The 21,212-nt window shown below is 55.5% G+C and overlaps 1 protein-coding gene across 1 annotated transcript in view; it reads right to left on the bottom strand.

Moving 5' to 3' along the window:
* Positions 1-2,703: 2,703 nt before the first annotated feature.
* Positions 2,704-21,212, bottom strand: part of CERK (ceramide kinase) — a gene marked incomplete at both ends in the record, with an annotated part of 37,497 nt that continues 18,988 nt past the window's right edge. Inside the window, 10 exons of the mRNA XM_080705218.1 lie at positions 2,704-2,776; positions 4,729-4,931; positions 6,941-7,146; positions 9,490-9,566; positions 11,039-11,144; positions 12,328-12,480; positions 13,309-13,383; positions 14,991-15,136; positions 17,725-17,788; positions 18,722-18,847. Of these exons, the coding sequence (XP_080561344.1) occupies positions 2,704-2,776; positions 4,729-4,931; positions 6,941-7,146; positions 9,490-9,566; positions 11,039-11,144; positions 12,328-12,480; positions 13,309-13,383; positions 14,991-15,136; positions 17,725-17,788; positions 18,722-18,847 (1,229 nt within the window). The remainder of the gene's footprint in view (positions 2,777-4,728; positions 4,932-6,940; positions 7,147-9,489; positions 9,567-11,038; positions 11,145-12,327; positions 12,481-13,308; positions 13,384-14,990; positions 15,137-17,724; positions 17,789-18,721; positions 18,848-21,212) is intronic.

Genomic DNA, 21,212 nt, shown 5'->3' with positions numbered 1-21,212 from the left:
ACCTGGGCGTGAAGGGGCCAGGCAGGTCTCGGGGGGCTTGGAGTTCTGACTCGCCTGACTAGCACAGTCGTGCAGGCTGGAGATCCGCCCCCAGCGGAGGCAGCAAGTCACAGAGCGACGCAGCGCCTTTCCTTCAGATACGCAGCAAAGCTACAGACAACCACGCACCATGGGGATCGCAGCCCTGGCACACACAGGGGCGGTGCCACCCTCCGGTGTCCAGGTGCAGCGACCGCAACGGGAGGCAGGGCACGGAGGTCGGGGCGCCCCGGCCCCGGTTCCAGGCCTTGCTCTGGTTCTTGGCTTAGGCGCAGCTGTATCGCTTACTCATGGAAAATACTCTGCTTTGAAAAAAAAAGAAAAAAATGCCAAATTCTGCCCAAAGTATCTTTATTTTTGTCTTCTCAAACATCAGATCACATATGCCATTTTTCTAATCTTGAAACCAGCAAGATCAGAAAGAAAACGAAGCATCTTCTCCACCAGTGTTGCCCGGTTCCAGGAGGCTGTGTTACAGAGTGAAGCCACGCGTGTCCCCGGGCAGCAGCCCCCGCCTGGCCCCACTCCCAATCAGAATAAGTAAGAGCAGGTTATAGCGCGTGGCTGTCGCCTGTTTTGCACCAATGAGCCACAGAGGAGGTTAAAACACAGACTAGCCCAGCCCTACCATCACTTGTATTTCTCTCTTAACACCCTTCATCACGGGCCGGGGTCCCCTCATCTACGAAGCCCCATGGGAACCGGAACCTGTCCTGTCAAGAGTCAGAGACCGCCTCCATCCTGTGCATAGGTACTAAGGGACTTTCGGGGTGTCGGACGTGGCACCTGCCTCGGCGCCAAGGCTGGGATTTTGACGTGTCCTGTGACTGGTCAGTACCACAAGACATCTGCCCAGGTCAGTTTTTGCAAGGTTCATGGGGTTCTGGGGAGGACAGGGTGCGGGACACATTTATCATGGTGAACAGTCTTCAGATCTCTGGAGAACCTTGTGAAATGGCTCCAGGACCAGGGCCGCAGGGCCTCCTCGGAACGCCCCATCCGAGCCTCTCTGGAGCAGCCCGAGTGCGCGAAAGTGGGTGTCATGCCAGGTGGGACTCCCGGGAGCCCCCTGGGCCACCCAGCTGCTGGGCACGGGGCGGGGCAGGGGAGGGCACTGCCTTACAAAGACGTAGACCTCTGGTTTCTTCCCAACCCGGAAGAGGCATTAATAGAAACAGCAGGGTCTGTTTCCTCTTTCTACCCAGAATTTTCACTCGGCCATCAACGATTCCATCTGTACAACCGTCATGGATAACAAGGTCCATTAAAGAAGCCACCCTGAAGCTGCCCTGTAGCAGGGGTGTCGAATGATGAGACAGGAGATTTCATATACACTTCAACGTATAAGTCGATGCAAAGAATTCCAGAAATAGATGCTTCCTGTTGAACACCACGGCCGGCAGGCGCGCGCGAGCTCCAGCCCTACACGAAGCCCCACGGGTGTCGGTGGGGCCGCCTCCCAGTCGGCAGTTAGTTGCATTTCCTGGTATTTCAAAGAAAGCGACTTCACATACATCTTATTAAACACATCATGCTGCGAGGAGACAGACTAAGGACACTGCACGGTTGAGGGGCCCAGGGCAGGCGCCTGTGGGAGGTCCGCCTGCCGGGGCCGGTACAGGAAGCGGGGACCAACGCTGAAGATGCCGCTCGGCCCTTGTGGCGGACAAGACGACACTTTCACTAAACACATAGGGGTTGGTCAAAGATGAGGACGAGTCTGGCCCAGGAGATAAGACCTCGGGGCTTGCACTGAAGTAATCCCGCTGGGCCTAGGGACAGCCCCACCACCCCGCCTGTGGGCTGGGGTCCGAAGTCACAGGATTCCCAGAGTGAACTTTGTACCCACTGAATGCCAGCTGCTTTCTGCCCCCCTCCCAAGACCAGCCGTGTCGACCACTTGGTGAAATAAAACCTCGGTATTTTGCATTCTCAGCCATTAAGTTCCAGTTCCAAAGCCCACCACCTGCTCCGCCCTCTCCTGCCGGATTGTCTCAAACGCTGTGGTGTGCGCTCCCACGGAGCTGCTGTGGGTCAGCTGCCACGCTCCGTGCCTTCCCGTGGGTGCCGTGGTCTCGCTCCCACCCGCCACTTCAAGCAGGTCTACGCTGCAGGACAGTGGCTCTGCACGGCAAGGGTCACATAGCAATCGTCATAAGCGCTCAGAAACGAAGACAGATGTAAAATGGAGGTAAAAGGAATCATCTACTTTCCAAAACCTGGTCATGGACAATCCCAGAAAAAGTCTTGCTTAGCAGATCCGAGGGACCCGGAGGGCACCCCGTGTCTGCTGCTCTGACCTGATTCCTGGAAAGCACTCGTATTATAATGTCCCTGAAGTTACTGCAGTCGAGCCACCGACCGGCTGTTTCTAACTCTGCGCTGCTGACCTTGTGAAAACCTAAGCAGCCAGTGCCCCAAAGCGCAAGCGCCACCTGCTGAGACTAAGTTATGTGAAGGGCAGCTCGGTTCCCAGACGACTAAAATGCCAGCAGGTGCACACAAAGGTGTGGACAAAAGGTATGTTTTTTCCAAAATCAAGATTTAACTATCAAAAATAAATTTCTAAATTTAAATGTATATATCAACATAATTGGTCTGTAGTCATTTTCTTAAATAACGGTCACACTTCCTAAGCACAAGCTGGGCAGCACGGACGTCTTCTCAGCTGCACGTGTCTTGCTTAGGATTCTCTTCGATTCCTCGTGCAAAGAGTTGAACCAGCTGGCAGTGGACCCTGCGGAACAAAACGGTCACACTTAAAGTCCACGTGTGTCCCCCACTTATGGCTGACGCTGGCCCTGGCTCTGGCCGGAGTGGAGCTCATTGTCCAGGGTGGGGTCAGATGCCCTCATCAGCTGGCAGGGCCGAGCTCTGCCGCTTCAGGCACGAGCATGGCGGCTCACAGCCGCTCTACACGGATATTTTGTAGAGATGCTGGTGGCCAGGTGGGAAGGCCAGGGTGTCAGCAGACGCGATTCTACAACACCCCATCCACCGACCTCGGCGTCCTCCTCTGCACAAGCTCCTGGGTCCCAGGGAATCAGCACAGAGCAGCTCCACACGTGTCAAGACGCCTGGTCAAGAAAGGCCGGTGGCCTCATACCAGCTAGAGCGCGGAGGAGAGGAGCAGGTCGGGGTCCCGTGTCCCAGGCCAGCGCCACCTTCCTACCCGCAACAGCCCTGCTGGTCCTGTTTGTGGGTGACGGCACAGCTCTTTAGATGTGTTTTAGTGACCAGAGGCGTGCTGTCCAGACACAGTAACATCAGGAAAGATAGGACGGGCCGAGAAGGCTTTTCCCAACTGTGAAAGGCTACTTAATAAACACAAGCAGTATTTAAAACAATCCCATTTCCCGGATGTGTAAAGCGAGTGGACAGAAGGCAACCCTGTGCGTCCGGCTGGCCGCCTGGGCAGTTTCCTGGGACCTCTGCAGGCCCCTGTCCTCAGGCCGGAGCTGGGTGACCACCACCACAGGTACTGAAGAAAAGGGGCATTTGGATCTGGACTCAGGGAGGGCTAGCTGTCCTCTCTGCGTCCCGTGTTATGCGCCAGCAATGAAAGCCCGTGATCCTCACGCTGCGGCAGCCTCGCTGCTAGTGGCCAAGAGTCACAAGGTGGGCGGAGAGGTGTCCACCTGAAACCTCAGGGCACACTGGCACCATCTGCCAGGCAGGGGGCGCCAGGCTCCACTGGCCCACTTGGTTACAAAGGAGCCAGCCTCCTTAAAGAAGATTAGCATCTTGAAAGACTCGTGCATACGGTAAGAATTCTCCTGAAATGTCAGTCCCCCATCTCATAACATTTGCACACACACTCTTAATCTAATAGTCTTCAAGACCAACTCGCTTTTACTATCTTTTTGAAGTATGTATGCCCTGGGGGTTGAACTGCCGCATTCTATCTGAGCTATACCCCGGGTACTTTTTATTTTTATTTTGAAATAGAATCTCACTTAAGTTACCAGACACTGGCTTTGAACCTGCAATCCTCTTGTCTTGGCCTCCCAAGCACTGGAATTACAAGCTTGTGCCCTGCATCTGGCTTGTCATGTAATACTTTTAATTCAAGTATAGGTTTCCAGAAGAGTGGGGGTGGCGTCAGCCCCAGCGGCCGAGGCTTGTCAGCTCGTCCCTGGGGTCACTAGCTCTGAGCACCAGGTCAGACCGGGGGCTTGAGCAACAGAGACTGGAAGCTGCTCTCCTCAGCTCTGAGGGCGGCTGGGCAGGGAGGCCCCGTGGGGCCATCTCTCTGGTGGTGTCCCTGCCCGGCCACCCAGGCTCCTGGGGCCGCAGGCTGCGTGGGCCCTTGTTCCTACCAATCCCAGGGCAGCTGCTCCTCCTGCACCAGGCACCCCCCCCCCGTGGCTGCTGGGCGTGGCCTCTGAGGCTAAATGTCTCCTGGTGGATTCCAGGGCCACTGCCCACGGAGGCTGACTCATTTGTTTTTTAATTATTTACAGAAGAGAGAGACCAGAGGGGCCTTCAAAACCCGAGAAGTGTCGGCAAGATGCGCTGTCTCCAGGCCACCCCTCTACTCTGCAGACAGCGGCAGCCCGCCGGACATCTGGCATACAGAAAGGAATGCGTGTTTGTGCCTCTGGTACAGACCCTGGGCGCTCCCGGTGGCACGCCTGGGGGCCGGTGCTCGGGGCGGGCATGGGTGGGCAGGTGACGGCCTCGGCTCACCTGACCTCGACGCCAGGGCTGTGCAGAACCTCCCCGTCGCAGTTCCAGGAGCTCCTGGAGGCCGCGTAGCAGCACGCAGGGCTCTGGCTGCAGATCTGGCCGAACCGCTGCTTCCCGCCCTGCAGATCGCAGTCCTCCTCCAGGCTCCTCGGCGTGAACTGGAACTTCTTGACGCGATGCACGTCGACAAAAGTGAAGTCAAACTAAGGAGGGAGCGAGAGGGGAGCAGTGCTGTGCGCTGGTCCTTGTGGCACGGGGATGGAGCCCAGGGCCGGCGGCATGCCCCCACTGAGTCTCATCCCAGCCCGCCGCGGCATTGCTGCCGTCACCCCGGGCAGCGGAGCACTGAGTCAGGCCTCTGGCTCTGGGAGCCTGCGGTCCTCGGCCATCAGCTCTGAGCCACCCACTGCAGAGGCGCAAGATGGACACGCCCTCCCGGGCACCCTGACACGGTCTGTAACACTGCCAGAGTCACAGCCCGTCCGTGAGACCAGCGCTCTCTGCAGAGCTGTGGCAGTTAACTAGTCGAGCCTTGAAGAATCTTCTCTTTGCTGTCTAACAAGCTCTATTTACTTATTTTGGTACTGGGGACTAATTTATTTTGGTACCCAGGATTATTCTCCAAACTGCTCCCCAGCCCTTTTTATTTTGAATCGAGGTCTCACTAAGTTGCAGAGGCTGGCTTGGAACCTGCGATCCTCCCGTCTCAGTCTCCCGAGTACTGGGATTACAGACATGCACTATGCCTGGTTTAACAAGCACTACTTAAAAAGGCACACACAAGGCCGGGCGTGGTGGCGCCCACTTGTAATCCCTGCGCTTGGGAGGCGGAGACAGGAGGATCGCACAGGTTCGAAGCCAGCCACGCGCGCTGGCTTAGGAGACCCTGTTTCCAAATAAAAATGTAAAAATAGGTCTGGGAGTGTAGCCCAGAGGTAGAAGGGCTTCCAGGAACCCCAGTACCACAAAAAAAAAAAAAAAAGGGTAAAAAGCCACACACAAATGTGACTGGACCAGACCTTAAAGACAATTTAAGTAAAATTCCAAAATTTTAGTAAAATCAGAAGCCAGGAACCAAAATGATTAGACCCAGGTCTACACTGTGCAGACCACGGAGATGCCAGTGGCCAGGCTGGGCCTGGCCGAGGGTCAGAACAGAGCCACTCCTGGAGCCTGCGGACTTCAACTGACCAGAAACTCCCTTTCACTCTGCACGGATGTTAAGCAGGTGGTTACAGAGACATTCAGAATTCTTTAGTTTCTGTGCTCAAATAATTACATTTGCTGGGGGTCCTGGGGATTGGGCCCAAGGGGTTCCACCTCTGAACCATCTCCAGTTTTATTTTTATTTTTATTTTGAAATAGGGTCTTGCTAGATTGAGAGTTTCACTACTTGCTGAGGCTGTCCTCGAACCTGCGTTCCTCCTGTCTCAGCCTCCCAAGTACTGGGATTATAGTATGTGTCACCACCATGCCTGGATCCCCCCCTTTTTTGAAACAGGGTGTCACTAAGTTACTGAACAGTGGCCCTGAACCTATGATCCTCCTGTCTCAGCCTCCCAAGTACTGGAATTAGCGTGTGTGTGTGTGTGTGTGTGTGTGCGCGCGCGCACACATGTGCGCTACAGAAAATTGAACCCAGGGGCATTGTATCTTCGAGCTGTACCCCCAGCCCTTTTTAAAATTTTTTGTTTTGAAATAATGTCTTGCTAGGTTACTGAAAGTCTCACTAAATTGCTTAGGCCAGCCTTGAACCTGCTATCCTCCTGTTTCAGCTTCCCACATACTGAGATTACAAGTATGCACCACCACACCTAACAATTACTTTTATTATTTACTTAGTGGTACTGGGGTTAAGTGTGCGGCATTCTCCCTCCAAGCTACACACCCAACCCTTTTTAATTTTTTGTTTTCAGATAGGGTCTCGCCGAGTCTCACTCTATCGCTGAGGCCGCCTCAAACCTACAGTTCTGACTTGGCCGCCCAAGTATTGGGATTACAGGCATGCAGCACCATGCCCAGCTTAATTACATTTTTAAATAAATTTATACAAGGTGTAACTGTGATGAGGAGTTTAAAATTGGTGAAATGCGAACCAAAATAGCTATCCTTCCTTTGAATTAGACCTGGGGCACCTACAGTGCGTAAATCAGGACCACCCAAATACAAGTTCCCTGCAGCAGAGACCACAGGCCAGCAGCCCGCCACTCACCTGGTCACACTGGTTGGTGTGCCTGACCAGGAACCTCAGGAAGTTGAACCTGGAGCACTTCCGGATCAGGATGAGGTCGGAAGACCCGTCCCCAAGGTGGGCCGACGGGGAGAGGCCCCAGGGGCTCCGGGGACAAGCGCAGGACATGTTTGTGGCGTTGATGGCCAGGAACTTCCCACAGACGACCTGCCACTCCTCCGCCTCCTCTAGAGGAGAAAGAACAACAGGCAGACATGAGACAGCAGCCGGCGCAGGGCGGTGTCCCGCGGAGATGCGCGCCACATCCACGCTCCCTGCGGCCGCCCTGAGACCAGACGCTGCACCGTGCTCCACGCCGCGGTGCTCCACGCCGACGTCACTTCCTGAAAGCTGACAGGTGCAGTGCTCCTCGCAGGTGACTTTATTTATTTATTTATTTATTTTTTGCAGTACTGGGGATGGAACCCAGGGACATTCTACCTCCGAGCTATACTCCCAGCCCTATTTTTTATTCTTTATTTTGAAACAGGGTCTCACTAAGTTGCAGAGGGCCCCACTAAGTAGCTGAGGCTGTCTGCGAACACCGATCCTCCTGTCTCAGCCTCCCGAATGCTGGGATTGCAAGCGTGCGCCACTGCGCCCGGCTACAGGTGACCTTAGACAGGGCTTTACAAGGTGGGTCACAACCTCGGCCTGGGCCAGACCTGGCCTTTGTATGGTGTTATGAGTGATACCATAATAAAGGCTTATTAACCTGGTTTGCAGTAAGTTTGATTGTCAGTGGGCCTTTGATTGACAGTGTTCTGTTAAGTATTTTAAGCATAAGTAGTTTGAGTAACAGTAAATTTGATAAGTAGTGTACTTTTAATTGATAGCATGCTGTGAAATATTAAAGCAAAGTTGTAAGCAAATATTATGGGATGGCTGTAAACAATATGATGTCAGTGTAAGTGACCAACCGGAAGAAAGAAAGCAACCCACTAGCCAATCAGAAGAAAGTAAACAATCCAGCCATGACTACGTGGAAAAACTATTTAAGGAAGGGCCGGAGCTGGGTGTGATGGCGCATGCTTGTAATCCCAGTACTTGGAAGACTAAGACAGGAGGATCGCAGGTTTGAGGCCAGCCCCGGCTACTTAGTGTGGCCCTCTGCAACTTAGATTTTATTTCAAAATAAAAAATAAAGCTGGGGATGGTGGTGCATGCTTGTAAGGATCGAGGTTCGCAGACAGCCTCAGCTACTTGGTGAGGTCCTTTGCAACTCAGTGAGACCCTGTTTCAAAATAAAGAATAAAAAATAGGGCTGGGAATGTAGCTCAGTGGTAGAATGCCCCTGGGTTCCATCTCCCATATCACAAAATAAAGAATAAATAATAGGGCTTGGGGTGTAGCTCAGAGGTAGAATGCCCCTGGGTTCCATCCCCAGATCTGCAAAAACAAACAACAATAAAAAATAGAGCAAGAAGGGCCCAAGACCAGCAAAACACGAGTGGCACAAGCGACTGCCACGGGGCCATGACCACGCTCAGTCTGTGAGCTGTCACCAACAGGGTAAGCCTGTCGTGACCGCTGATCATCCGGCACAAGGGCCCCTGTTTCTGCGGGGAGAAGATAAGCCCCTGTGGCTTGTCTCTCAGACCTGGAGCTAGGGACACAGGGTTGTGGGTGACTCAGCTCTGGCAAGCCCTGTCACCCAATGGGGTAAGCCTGTCATGACTGCTGACTGTGTGAGAAGGCACGCCCCTCCAGCCTCTAGACTAGGGGCTCCGCTCACTCCGCTCACGGGCCGGAGCAGGATGACCAGGCCATGGTCGACAGCTGGAACCTCCCGCTTCACAGGGTGGACTTTCGATTTGGACTCTGAAAGGATCGTGGGTGACGTGTGTGAATGGGAACTTAAAGTCTGTGTGCGATGGATGAAGTATGTGTTGACCACCGTCCGCCTGGGGCGGACTTGAACATCGTGCGGTGACCAGCCCTTTGCTTCATAGTTAATCAGCTGGCTTTGTGGGGAGACACAGGTCACGTGTGTTCCTTGTCTTGTAACATGGAACTCACGTGACCCCTGGCCTGTGAGCTGAGAGTGGTTTCCACGTTTTTAAGTGGCTGGAAAAAACCCCACCAAAATAATAATAGCCCTTTGTGATATGTGAAAATGCCAGGCAGCTCAGATCTCGAAGTCCACAGATAGTACTCTGGTGGCGGCAGGACCTGTCGCCCGGGGCAGCTGTCCCTGCAGGGCAGATCTGAGCGGCTGTGGAAGCCCGTGTGTGGGTGCAGCCCAGGCAGAACACTTGCTGACCCTGTCTTCTGCAGTGTGTGCGGTGGGGCAGCGTGGCTGGGCGTCAGGGTAGCAGCCGAGGTGGGCGGCAGGCATATGCCATTCCGCAAACGTCTCGGTTCCCCAAAGCCTGCTAAATAGCTACCACGTGCTGCTGCCCAAAGCTGGAGAACACAGATGCGCAGTGCAACCCGGAACAGAGAGCGGAGAGGTGGACAGAGAGAAGAGGCAGCGTGCTGCAAGACGGCCCAAACCAACGCGCGCGCACGCAAAAACGCCGCGGGATTACCAGCGTCCTGGGAGCCCGGGGGTGCCTTCCTCTGCTCCTCCTCCAGCCGCAGCTTGCTCTGCCTGCACGCGGAGCACCTGGCAGACAAGAAAGGGTCGCCTGTGCTTTACCAAAGGGCCGCACTTGGCCCAGGGGAAAGTACTTAAACCCTTCTCACAGGGTCAACGTCAGCTTCAAAGGAGTAACTACCATGTTTCTCCAGCCCACTTGTTGGACTGACACCTATTAATATACAAACATAACAAGCCAGGACACTTAGGCTGTGTGTAGACTGCGAGCAGAGCGGGCGCCGGGGCGGGGGGGGGATGGTGGGGTGCGTCCCCTCCCACCAGCGGGTTCCGGGGCGAAGGCTCACTGAGGCTCAGCAGCCAGACAGACAGCGGTGTTTGGTCCAGTCATAACCAGCAAGTAACTCAGAACATTTAACTGAGAACCGCGTCACTGGCCTAGAACGTATTTTTGGTCTGGGGGCTGCGGGAGTCACACATCACCGAGTGGGCCGAGTGGGAATCTCGCTGGCCAGTGACTGGGTTTAGCAATGACCAAGCAGTCAGGCTGTGTGGCCCGAGATGCCTCACCTAGGGACATGACTTGGGGTTCGTGTCCACCACTGTCACCGCGCACACCATTGTGATGGGACACTATGGTGCATGCATAGAAGTCTATAAAAAGCGTTCTTAGGAAGGGCAGGACTGCGGGTGTCCTCAGAGTGGCACACCACTGCAGGCCTCAGGCCAGCCTCAGGCCAGCCTCCGGGGGTCAGGGACAGGCACTCCGCTGTCACGAATGTTCTCCAAGTCAGGACTTACCGGTCTGTTTTAACCTGGTCAGACAGCACTGATTTATGGGGGCCTTGGGCGACAGGGCTGGGCTGCTTGGTAATTTGTGCACAGACGACAGAGTGTGAAGGCCGAGTCGATGTGCCACACTTGGGGACTGGGCCTGGGTTCTTCCGGCTGCGTGAGCCTCGCACCCCCCCCCCCCCGGGCCCTCTTCCTGGAGCTGCCTGGCCTGCCAGGGCCCCCGGGCCCTCTTCCTGGAGCTGCCTGGCCTGCCAGGGCCCCCGGGCCGATGAGAGCTTGCTGCAGGCTGCCCTGCCTCTCTGAGGGGCTGGGGGACGTGGCCAGGGCTGTCTTAACCACGAGCTCCCACCCTGCAGCAGGGGCTGGGCCGGGCGTGGGGCAAGCCCACTCGTGTCCAGCAGGCCTTCCCCACGCGGGGCCCACATACGTAGAGCTACCCTGTAAGTGGCTTCTCTGGCCCCTTCCTGCTGGGGGGAAGGGGAACCCCAACAGGGGCAGACAGTGAGGACGTGAGCTTCACTGCAGCGCCAGTGGGACCCGAGTCCTCCCGGGGCCAGGGATACCGCTGCCATGCACGGGGCCACGATGGAGGCATAGGAGGGCTCTCCTCACAGCCTCACCCTACAGCCCTGCGCTCCCTGCAGAAGCCCAGCATCTTCTGTCTACGTGTGGAGACACTGTACCCACCTCAAGACAGGAGCGCCAGCCCCCAGCCCCGCTCCAGCCCACACCAGGAGTGCACTCACCCTGCCCGGCAGGGCTTCCCATCCCGCGGCGACCCCACCACATGCTGCGCTGGCAGGAAAGACACTGTGCCTTCGTAGTAGTGATGTGACAGGAAGGTCTTCACGCCTGGGCACAACACAGCCAAGAGAACGCCCCGGTCACTGCCTGGCCCTGCTGTCACCACGGCTGCAGAGCTGGCCTGGAGGGGAGGGCGCTGCCGCGAGGGGCAGGAATGCCACTACACTCCCCGCGCCTGCAGGGCTCCGCCCTCCCCACACTGCCTCAGGTCCAGAGCCTCCCCGCCCTGCAGCGATGCCAGTGGCTGGGCTGTGGTGGGCCACGGGGGCAGCCTTCAATGCCGTCCATCAGCGACTGACCCCGGTGGCCTCAGCAATGGGACCCTCGTGTCCCGAGGCTCAGGGTCCCTGACTCCTCTCACCGCCCTGCCTGGTGCGTGTGGCTTGGCCCCTGCCAGGTGCGTGTGGCTTGGCCCCTGCCAGAGTCAACCCTGACACTCACCACAGCCGGGAGGGCTGAGGACCGAGGCCCGGACAGCGCTGCCTTGGGGCCTCTACAGCAGATACTGCGGGCCGGCTCCTTCACCGCGAAAGCTCTCACCGCCGTGACAACTGTGCTCAGAGTGACGGTAAGTAAGTCTGTCCTTCCTTCCTTCCGTCCAGTTGAGCCCAGGGCTCATTCTACCTCTGAGCTACATCTGTAGCATATTTTTTCTTTTATCTTGAAATGGGCTCGCTAGGTTGCCGAGGCCAGTCGGGGCCTGTGATCTTCCAGTCCTAGCCTCCAAGCACTGTGACCACAAGTGTGCACCACCATGCCTGGCCACCCCTTCTTTTCATTTTGAAACAAGGTCTTGCTAAGTTGCTAAGGCTGGCCTCAAACCTGTGATCCTCCTGTCTCGGCCTACTAAGTGCCGGGATTACAGGAGTATACCACCATATCCAGCTTAAACTATTTTTTTTCCTACTAAAACTTTCACTGCAACTGTCCAAGAGGGCTGGGTACCAGGTGAGAAAATGGGCTGATTTCTGGGACCGCCATCGATCTATGTACTGTGTCTCAGTGGAGTCTACCAAGCTCACCCAGGCTTGAACAGGCTTTGGGCTCCGACAATCCAAGCCCAAGTCTAGGCCTCTCCAGCTCCTGGCTTAGGAGGCCAGCCCCTTGGCCTCCTGTCTGTACACACGGGGCGCCGGCTTTGATGGGCGCTTTGCGAAGCAGATCAGCCCAGGCCTGCAGAGCAGTCAGCCTAGACTGGCGTGAGCCGCCTGCCTCCGCGCGGCCTGGGTACCTGAGAAGTCGTATCTGACGAGCCCCATCCACCGCTTGTTCTCACTGTCCCGGATTAGGTCCCCGTAGAAGCCGTAGCCCAGCAGGGACACCGAGTACCGCAGCAGCGTGCCGTGGTGGTGCACCGAAGACACGTCCATGGACAGCGAGTCCCCTGCAGAGGGAGCGCGGCGGGGCTGTCTGGGCATAACATTCTGTGGCTCTGGGTAGGCCACAGCCCACTGTGCAGAGACGTGGAATGGGGGAGGGCCATCAGGAAGGTGCCTGCGGAGCTGTCGGAGCTCCCATGGCCCTGACTTCACTCAGGGCTGGGGTAGGTTCTGGGTATATGTGATCTCACAGGTGAATCACTCCCAAACCTCGCTGAGGAGTCACAAAAAGAGGATAGGGGAGATAACCAGCCACGGCTCACAGGGCCACGGCTCACAGGGCCACGGCTCACAGGGCCACGGCTCACAGGGCCACGGCTAACAAACAGGGCCACGGCTCACAGGGCCACGGCTCACAGGGCCACGGCTCACAGGGCCACGGCTCACAGGGCCATGGCCACCCGCAATCACAACACCATGAAGATCGCAGCTGCTTCCTGCCCTTGTGGAGAACAGGCGCCCAGGGAACCCTTAGAGCCTGCACAAAAGATGAGGTTGCTGTGGAAAGGTGGGGCCCTCGGGGGAAATAATGGGCGAGGGGCTGGGGGGCCACACGAGCACCCTGCAAGGCTGCTGAGCTGAGCTCAGACAGGACGCAGTGAGACGGGACCTGGACCAGTGTGGAACGCCCACCGCGGCAGCCTCGCCGTCGCAGCGCCTGCATCCCTGGCCCTGCCCGGCAGGGTGTGGCGTGATGGGTTTAGATTTCCAGATGCCCCCTTGGCCTGGCTGGGGAAGGAGGACTGGGGCACGGGGGAGGGAGAGGCAGCCTGGACACAGCACAAGGGAGGGCGAGTGGCTGTGAGCTGCCCCAGGGCTGGCTGGAAACTCACCCACGATGATGTGCAGGGCGGACGTCTCCGCGTCGTTGGTGCCCACGGTGGAGTAGCACACGCAGTCCGTGGACCCTGCGAAGGGGAGGGGAGGGCCCTGGCGTCACTACAGTGGTGAAACTGTGACCGCTGATACCTTTTTTGCCACGGCCCAGGAGTAAGTACAGAGGAACAGATGATAGAACCGGAACACCGAGGCTGACCTCGCAGTATCCGCAGTGCGCCCCGCACGTGGCAGAGCCTGCTCCACCGCCCTCGGGGAGCCCCCTCCCTCGCCGCCTCTGTGCTGCCCAGCGCTCAAGAGCAAAGCAAGGTCAGCTGTGATCACAGGTCACGGAGGAAGGAGTTCCGCACCGAGATGCCCTTCTGGACAACAGTGCTGTGTTTCAAGGACGTGCAGGTTGCCCAGATCCACGGGAGCGCGGCCGCCGGCTGCACCTGCTCCAGCCCCAGGACTGCGCGCCCGCGTGTGACCAGCAGCCACGCCCTCCATGGCCCCGTGGGGTGGCCCTGGAGAGGGCACTGTGTGCAGAGGTGGGGCCAACGTGGTGGGATCAAAACTGCCTGCCACGGCGCCACGCCAGCCAGTGGCACGCGCCCCGCCCCGAGGTGCTGCCGGCCTCTGTCCCCCTTGCTCCAAGTGCATCCTCCCGCAGTTGCTGGTCCTGGTCCTGGTCCCGCCCCAGACTCTGCGACTCTCTGGGGCTGCACAGTGTGGACATTTCGTGTGTGTGGGCGTGCGGTACTGGGAATGCAGCCAGGGGCACTCTATCCCCGAGCGACACTCCCAGCCTGATATTATTCTTTATTTTGAAACAAGGTCTCATGAAGTTGTGGAAGGCTTCCCTAAGTACCCGAGGCTGGCCACGAGCTTGCGATTCTCCTGTCTCGGCCTCCCAAGTACTGGGATTACGAGCATGCGCCACCATGCCCGGCCAATGTGGGCATTTAACAGAGTGCCGTCTGCTTGAGACGCCCCAGTCTAGATTTCCCTGCTGTCCAGAGCACACCATGTTGAAAAGGAAAAGACAAAATCCTGCCTTGGGTGAGAGGTATCTACCTGAGACCAGAGCCAGCAAGAAAGCAGGTGCACCTCCCACCCAAGAAGGGGGACTAAGCACCCAGAGGAGGTTTACAAACGCAGGAAATGCAAGCAAACACACCTGGGCAGGCCGTGAAGCCCAAGGAATACAAATAAGGATGGTAAGCAGATAGCACCTATCAGATGCCTCCAGCCTGGATATTAGTTACGCATTGAGGGCCTCCCGCGGGGAGGGCGCCTGGCCACTCCCCACCCTGCGTGATCCAGATGGACGTGGAATGAGGAGCTTCCTAGAAAGACAGATACTCCTTCTGCCCCTGCCCGCCCAGCTGCCAGTTCCTTCGGATCAGCTAGAAGACTCCCCTTCCAGAATAGCGCCCTACTCCAGGGCTATACCAGCTAGCAGAGACGCCCACTGTGACTGCTGGGCTCCTGGGGGAGGAGACGGGCTCCCTACACCCCTCCACGCACACGCACACACGGGAGGAACGCCATATATAGTGATACAATCACAGCGTACATAAAGGAGTGAACCTGAAGGAAACACCAGGAGTGACATTCCCTGAGAAGCAGCCGCAGCACAGGAGAATGTGCACCGCCGGGCGGCAAGCCCCAGGGTGGACAGCGCCTGCGCTCCTACCTGCAGGAATGATTCCAATCCGCAGGCTGCTGGGGACCAGCGCCGCTCTGGGGTGGTTCTGGTCGATGCCCGCCTTCTGCTGCGTCCTCCCGACCAGACCGTGCAGCACCTCGCTGAACATGCCGTCGCCGCCGACGCAGACGATGCTGCGGGGAAGACGTGCACATCAGGCGGCGCACACAAGCGCTCGGCCCCGCCAGGCGCCTGGGAACGTGGCTCCTGAAACGTCCCTAAGCAAAAAGGTCGTGCCTCCACGCCAGCCCGCCGAGACTGCGTCTACCCAGGGCAGGAGTCGTGGCAAACACGGCCTTCCCTCAGGGGGTCTGGAATGTTGGTGGCTGCCAGCCAGAGAAGGCCTATGTGACCCACGCCAAGCCCTAGGTCGGGCGCAGGGTGTGACTCAGTGGCAAAGCCCTGGCTCAGTTTCCAGCACAGAAAACAGAAGGAAGAAAGGAAGGAAGGAAGGAAGGAAGGAAGGGAGGAAGGAAGGAAGGAGAGAGAAGAAAAAGAAAATATGGAAGAGAAGGAAGGAGAGAATGAACCCGACCTACGAGCTCCGAGGCTCAAGGTGCCGGCCAGAAGCAGCGGCCTGGTTGCTGGGCTCCTGCTGCTGGCGGAGGGTGGCTCTGGTGGCCATCGGGGGAGAGCACACGGGAGCCTGCAGGTGGTGCCCTTTACTGGTCTGGCCAGGCAGCCTTGCTGTGCATGGTGACGGGCCCCAGCTGAGAGGACGGCTCTGGCCCCAGGAGCGGCCTGCTGGTGGTCTCGAGGACTTAGAGAATGGGACAGAGGGGACCAAATACGTGTTGGGCGAGTTAGGCCCACGGAAAACATCGGAGAGGAGGTGGCAGCGTGAGGGGTGTGCATGCAGGGGAGGACTGCCGCGTCCCTGTGTCTCGGGGAAGGCAGAGCATGTGCCATAGCCCTGGGGCAGGTCCAGAACTCCTGCAGGGGAGGCAGGAGACTGAGCCAGAGCTGAGAGCAGGGGCGGGGTGGGGTGGGAAGAGAGCATGGTGAGGGAGGAGCACACTGACAGGGGGCCAGAGGGGCCCCTCAGCTCTGGGGCAGCAGCGTGGAGGTGTAGAACAGTCTCCAGGGCCGGGGTCTGTGCCACCAGCCGCCTCGTGAGGTGTGCACCCTAAGGTGTGCCCGCAATGGGAAGCCCTTGGCCACCTGTGCCCAGCTGTGGTTTCAAGGACAGGGACTGTGCCTTGGATCTTTGAAAGCGCCTGCCATGCCGGCAGAGGGTCACAGGTCACCTAGGCTCCGGAGGCGAGCTTCCAGACACAGACAGCCGAGCACGTGGTGAGGCTGGGTAAAGTGAAGCAGCTGAGACAGTCAGTGACCACCTCGCCCTTCCCCCACGGGCGTGGACCTGAAGTCCTGGGGAGGCGTGTGCGGGCACTCCCTGCGTGTGGAGAGGGTGACGCTGCGGCCTGGCGGGCAGGCAAGGGCGACTCGTGCGCGTGCTGGGCCCGAGGCCGCTCGGCCGTCCTGCCCTGGGCACCCGCGCAGTGCCGGGGTGGCAGGCGCTCAGCAGGACTCGTGGAATGAATGACGATGTTTAAAGATTCGAATTTCAACCTGTAACATGCTGTCCATAAGATGCTACAAGGAACGGAGCAACGTGCCCGGCTTCTGGGGAGTAATTAAACTCCAGACGGAGGATGGACCCCTGAGGACGGACAACGGCTTAGGGAGAGAGGGGCAGAAAGGAGAGTTTCCATTTGCAGCCACTGTCAAAAACGCCGCCGACAAAACTAGAGGACAGTTAGAAAGCTAGGAGAAATACTTGCAAAAATGTGACGGTAGGTATGAATTGCACAAAGGAACAAAGAACTAAAATTATCCAGCCAGCAGAAGGCAATGGCCCGAGGACAGAAAAATCAACTAAGAGAAGAAAATCAGCCAATAAGCCTAAGTCTTGAAGTAGTAAAGATTCTCACATATCAAATTGGCAGAGAATGTCTGTAGTGACCATGCCAAGCGTGTTTGACAAGGAGAGTGGATAACATGCCATAGCAAAGGATGGGATTGCCGGGTGGGGAAGCTCAGCGGCTCAGCACGTGCTCAGCACGCAGGGAGCCCTAGGTTCAAACCCCAGCAACAAGGGGAAAATTTCATTTCTAGGAATATATCTTGAAAAAATATATATGCATGCAGAGAGATCTGATCTCTAAAGACATAGGAACTGTTCACAATATCAAATGAGGATCCAGAACTATAAAAACGGTGCCGCCACACCTCTAGTAACAACATACTCGGTCGGTGGACTCCTATATCTACACAGAACTATATAAAGAAGTGCCTGTGTTTTTGTGTTTGTGTGTTTGTTTGTTTGTTTGTTTGCTTGCTTGTTGTACTGGGGATTGAACCCAGAGACAACCCTCTGAGCTCCACTCTAGCCCTATTTTATTTTTTATTTTGAAACAAGTTGCTGGGGCTAGCCTCGAACCTGCAATCCTCCTGCTCAGCCCCCAAAGTACTTGATTACAGGTATGCAACACCAAGCTTGGCTTAGACAGAAGTGTTTGAGAGACTGAAAAAAAAACTATCAAAGAGTGGTTATCACCCAGTAGAGGAAGAATGTGGGCCTACCTGCCTCGACTTTTCTTGACTCTCTATAAGAAGCGTGTTTACTTATAATTAGGAAAACAATCAGAAATCTAATAGAGCCCTGCAGATCTAGCTCTGACTTTGCGATCTTCCTCGAGGGGAGAGAATGTTTACTCACCCGTCGTATTTGTCGATGTCGATCTCGTACAAAGCCTCCCTGGCTTGGTTGGCGTGTTCAGTCACTGCGGGGAGACAGCATCACATCAAACAGTTCACATTCACATCTGCAAAGCCGCACTGATAAAAGGCAAATGAGCGGTTCTTCCACGGGGCCCAGCCGGCCTTGGCAGACCCGCAGGGAGCCACTCAGCGCGAAGGACCTCAGATGAGCACGCCCCTCTCCAGTACCTCCCTCTGGGCGAGACCTGGCATTCTAGCCAGAGTTGTCAACTTTGAATTTCTTTGAAAGCAAATGCTATACCTTGTCTCTCATACTTTTTTCTTATTATGCAGGTTGTTTAATTGCAGAATATACCAAAACTTAGAAAGAAAAGAATGTTGGTCCCTGGTTTCTGTAGACAATGTAAAAGATAAAATCTCTCCGCAGAGTCTACTGCATGCATGGCTTCGTGCCTCTGTTTTCCCACTATCACTTTGTTATTAAGAATTCTTTGCAACCAGGCCTGGTGGCGCACGCTTGTCATCCCAGTACTTGGAGGCTGAGACAGGAGGATCGCAGGTTCGCGGCCAGCCTCAGCTCCTTAGTGAGGCCCTCTGCAACTCAGTGAGACCCTGAAAGAATAAGAAATAGGGCTGGGGGTTCAATCTCTAGTACCACAAAAATAAATACATTAAAATTAAAAATAGGGCTAGGGATGTAGCTTGGAGGTGGGTACCCCTGACTTCAATTCCTAGTACCACAGAAACAAAACAACAGCAAAACAAAAACAAGCAAAGCTGCCTGGGGGAGCTGGTTCTGGAAATCAGCCTGTGCCTCTTTTCTTGCCAGGATTTTCTGTCAGTGGTCTTTGTCCTTTTATCCAGTGAGTGGGTTTTTTTTTTTTGGTACTTTACACACTAAGGCTTGGCTAGAAATGATGACGTTATTTATTTTGTATTCCTCCAGTGACTCCCCAGGAGCACCCCCCAGGGATCCGGCTGGCCCTCGCACTCACCTACGATCTCCGTGGTGATGGCGGCCAGCGAGAAGAGCGGGGCCACTTTCCTCTCGTACACCCGCTTGCCTTGGCCCTTCCCTCCGAAGGGGTTGATGAACACCAGCAAGTGCTTCGGTCGAGACGCTAGAACAACAGCCTGGTGTAAATCACAGCGCACACGCAGCCCAGCACTGCTGTGCGCCCCGGGCCGCCACCAAGCCACAACTCAAATTCTGCTCAGGATTATCTGGCAAAAAGTATTTTAAAATCTTAAGAAACAAAGATACTGAGTTCCCCACGCAGTGAAAGGAAAGTGACCGTGAAATGCATGTGCCGGTGTAAGGGGGCTCCGGGAGCCCGGTGCCGGCGCCCGCCTCCCTCCCTGCCTCCCTGGAGGCTCGGCCTCCCCCAGCTCACGTGAGCAAGCATGTCAACAGAGGAGAAGAATGGGCGAGGTGTACAGGAAGAAGCGTGGGGAGAGAGACGGGCAGCGACAGAAGGGAGGGTCTGGTGCAGGGACGGCAGGGAGGGAGGGACGGGGCTGCAGACAGAGTCCCGGCTCGGCCCCTGTCGAGGCCCAGCTGAACACCTCTGCCTGGGGTTCCCAGGACGTCTCTGTTTTCTTATGATAACTTTCACATTTCTGTTCTGGTCAGTTTGAGTAGATTCTAAGAAAAAGAAAAAAAGAAAGAGAAAGAAGGAAGAAAGAGAGAGGAAGGAAGGAAGGAAGGAAGAGAAAGAAAGGGTTAACAAAAATAACAAGAATGTATACACCCATGAGAATTGAAAGTGGACGTCCACACCAAAACCTGGACCCAAACGCCCCACGGCGCCACTGATGACAGGCAAAGGGGAGAACGCCCCGGGACCACCGACAGGTGCGTGGACAACGGGACAGGGCCGCCACACAGGGAGCACCCTTCAGGGACAGCGGGAGCAGACCCCAGAGCAACACAAGCAAGGGCGAGAAACATCTCCTGCAGGACGAAGCCTCTATCGCGGGACTCTGTGTGCAGAAAGCTCTAGAACAGGCAAAACACCACCACGATGACCTGACAGCCGCGCCACCAACCAGGACTGACCGTGGGGACCGCCGGGCGGTGGTCTTGGCAGGATTGGCTTACACAGGTGTGCATGTTTCAAAACTCAGTGGTTTAAGGCTGGGGATGTAGCTCAGTGGAGAAAGCACACAGAGCGCCAGGCGTGGTGGCGCACGCTTGTAATCCCCGCGCTTGGGAGGCAGAGACAGGAGGATTGTGCAGGTTCAAAGCCAGCCTCTCTGGCTTAAGAGACTCTGTTTCCAAATAAAAATATAAAAATAGGTCTGGGAGTGTAGCCCGGAGGTAGAAGGGCTTCCAGGAACCCCAGTACCACACACACACACAAATATTTTTTTTAATTTTAAAGAAAGAATTACAAAAAGGGCAGGGGGTATAGCTCAGAGGTAGAATACCCCTGGGTTCCATCCCCAGACTTGCAAAAAAAAAAAAGTCATAATAAAAAAATTGGAAGAAATAGTATAATAGAAAAGTCAACAAGACCAAAAGTTAGTTATTTGAGAAGTATCTTAAAATTGATAAATCTCTATTAAAACTGATAAAAGGGGAGAAAATATGTTACCAATCTCAGGAATGAAAAGGGGGCACCACTCTAGAATCTACAAATGTTACAAAGAAAATCAAAGGATTAATACAGTAGTGCTGGTAAATTTATCAATTTTCTACAAAATGGGCACATTTCTCAACACACAAACACATGCACACACACACACACACACACACACACACACACACTACCAAAAAGTCAGAAGAAACAGAAAATCTGAATTATTGCCTCATAGTTAATAACAAAACTGCAACCACTAATAAAACCCTTCCAGCAAGGCTTGGTGGCACACGCCTACAACCCCAGTCCTTGGAAGGTTGAGATAGGAGGATTGCAGGTTTGAGGCCAGCCTTAGCAAGACCTTATTTCAAGACTAGAAAAAAGTGAGGGAGGGACCTGGGAGTTTAGCTTAGAGATTGAACCCTTAAGCTCAATCTCCAGTACCAAAATAATAATAATAATAATAATAATAATAATAATAATAAATAATGTCCTTCCCATCAAGGAATCCCTGACTTCAAGTACTCAAGTAGTTCACACCATTGAATTCCTCCAGATATTTGTGGACAAATGGCCCTGATATTACGCAAACTCTTCCAGAGAGCAGGTAATGAAGAAAGACCTCTGAACACTTTGTACGTGGTCACTGTGATCTAGACAGCAACGCTGGACACCACAGAAAAGGAAGAGACAGCCCTGTCTCCCCAGAAGCTCAGTGCCAACACCCTGAATGCAACCTCAGGAGGCCTCACTCTGGTGACCGGCAGAGGGGTCAACCTCACAACCAAGGGCGCAGAGGGTTAACAGTGGGAACGCACCCGAACTCAGCACACTAACAGAAAACTCCCACGCCCATCTCAATAAATGCAGAACATGCACTCAAATGGCTCAAGACCATTCGTGA

The sequence above is a fragment of the Muscardinus avellanarius genome (genome assembly GCF_963383645.1).
Source record: "Muscardinus avellanarius genome assembly, chromosome: 11".
NCBI lineage: Eukaryota > Metazoa > Chordata > Mammalia > Rodentia > Gliridae > Muscardinus > Muscardinus avellanarius.
Note: the sequence above shows the minus strand (reverse complement) of the source record. Positions and strands in the feature narration are given on the sequence as shown.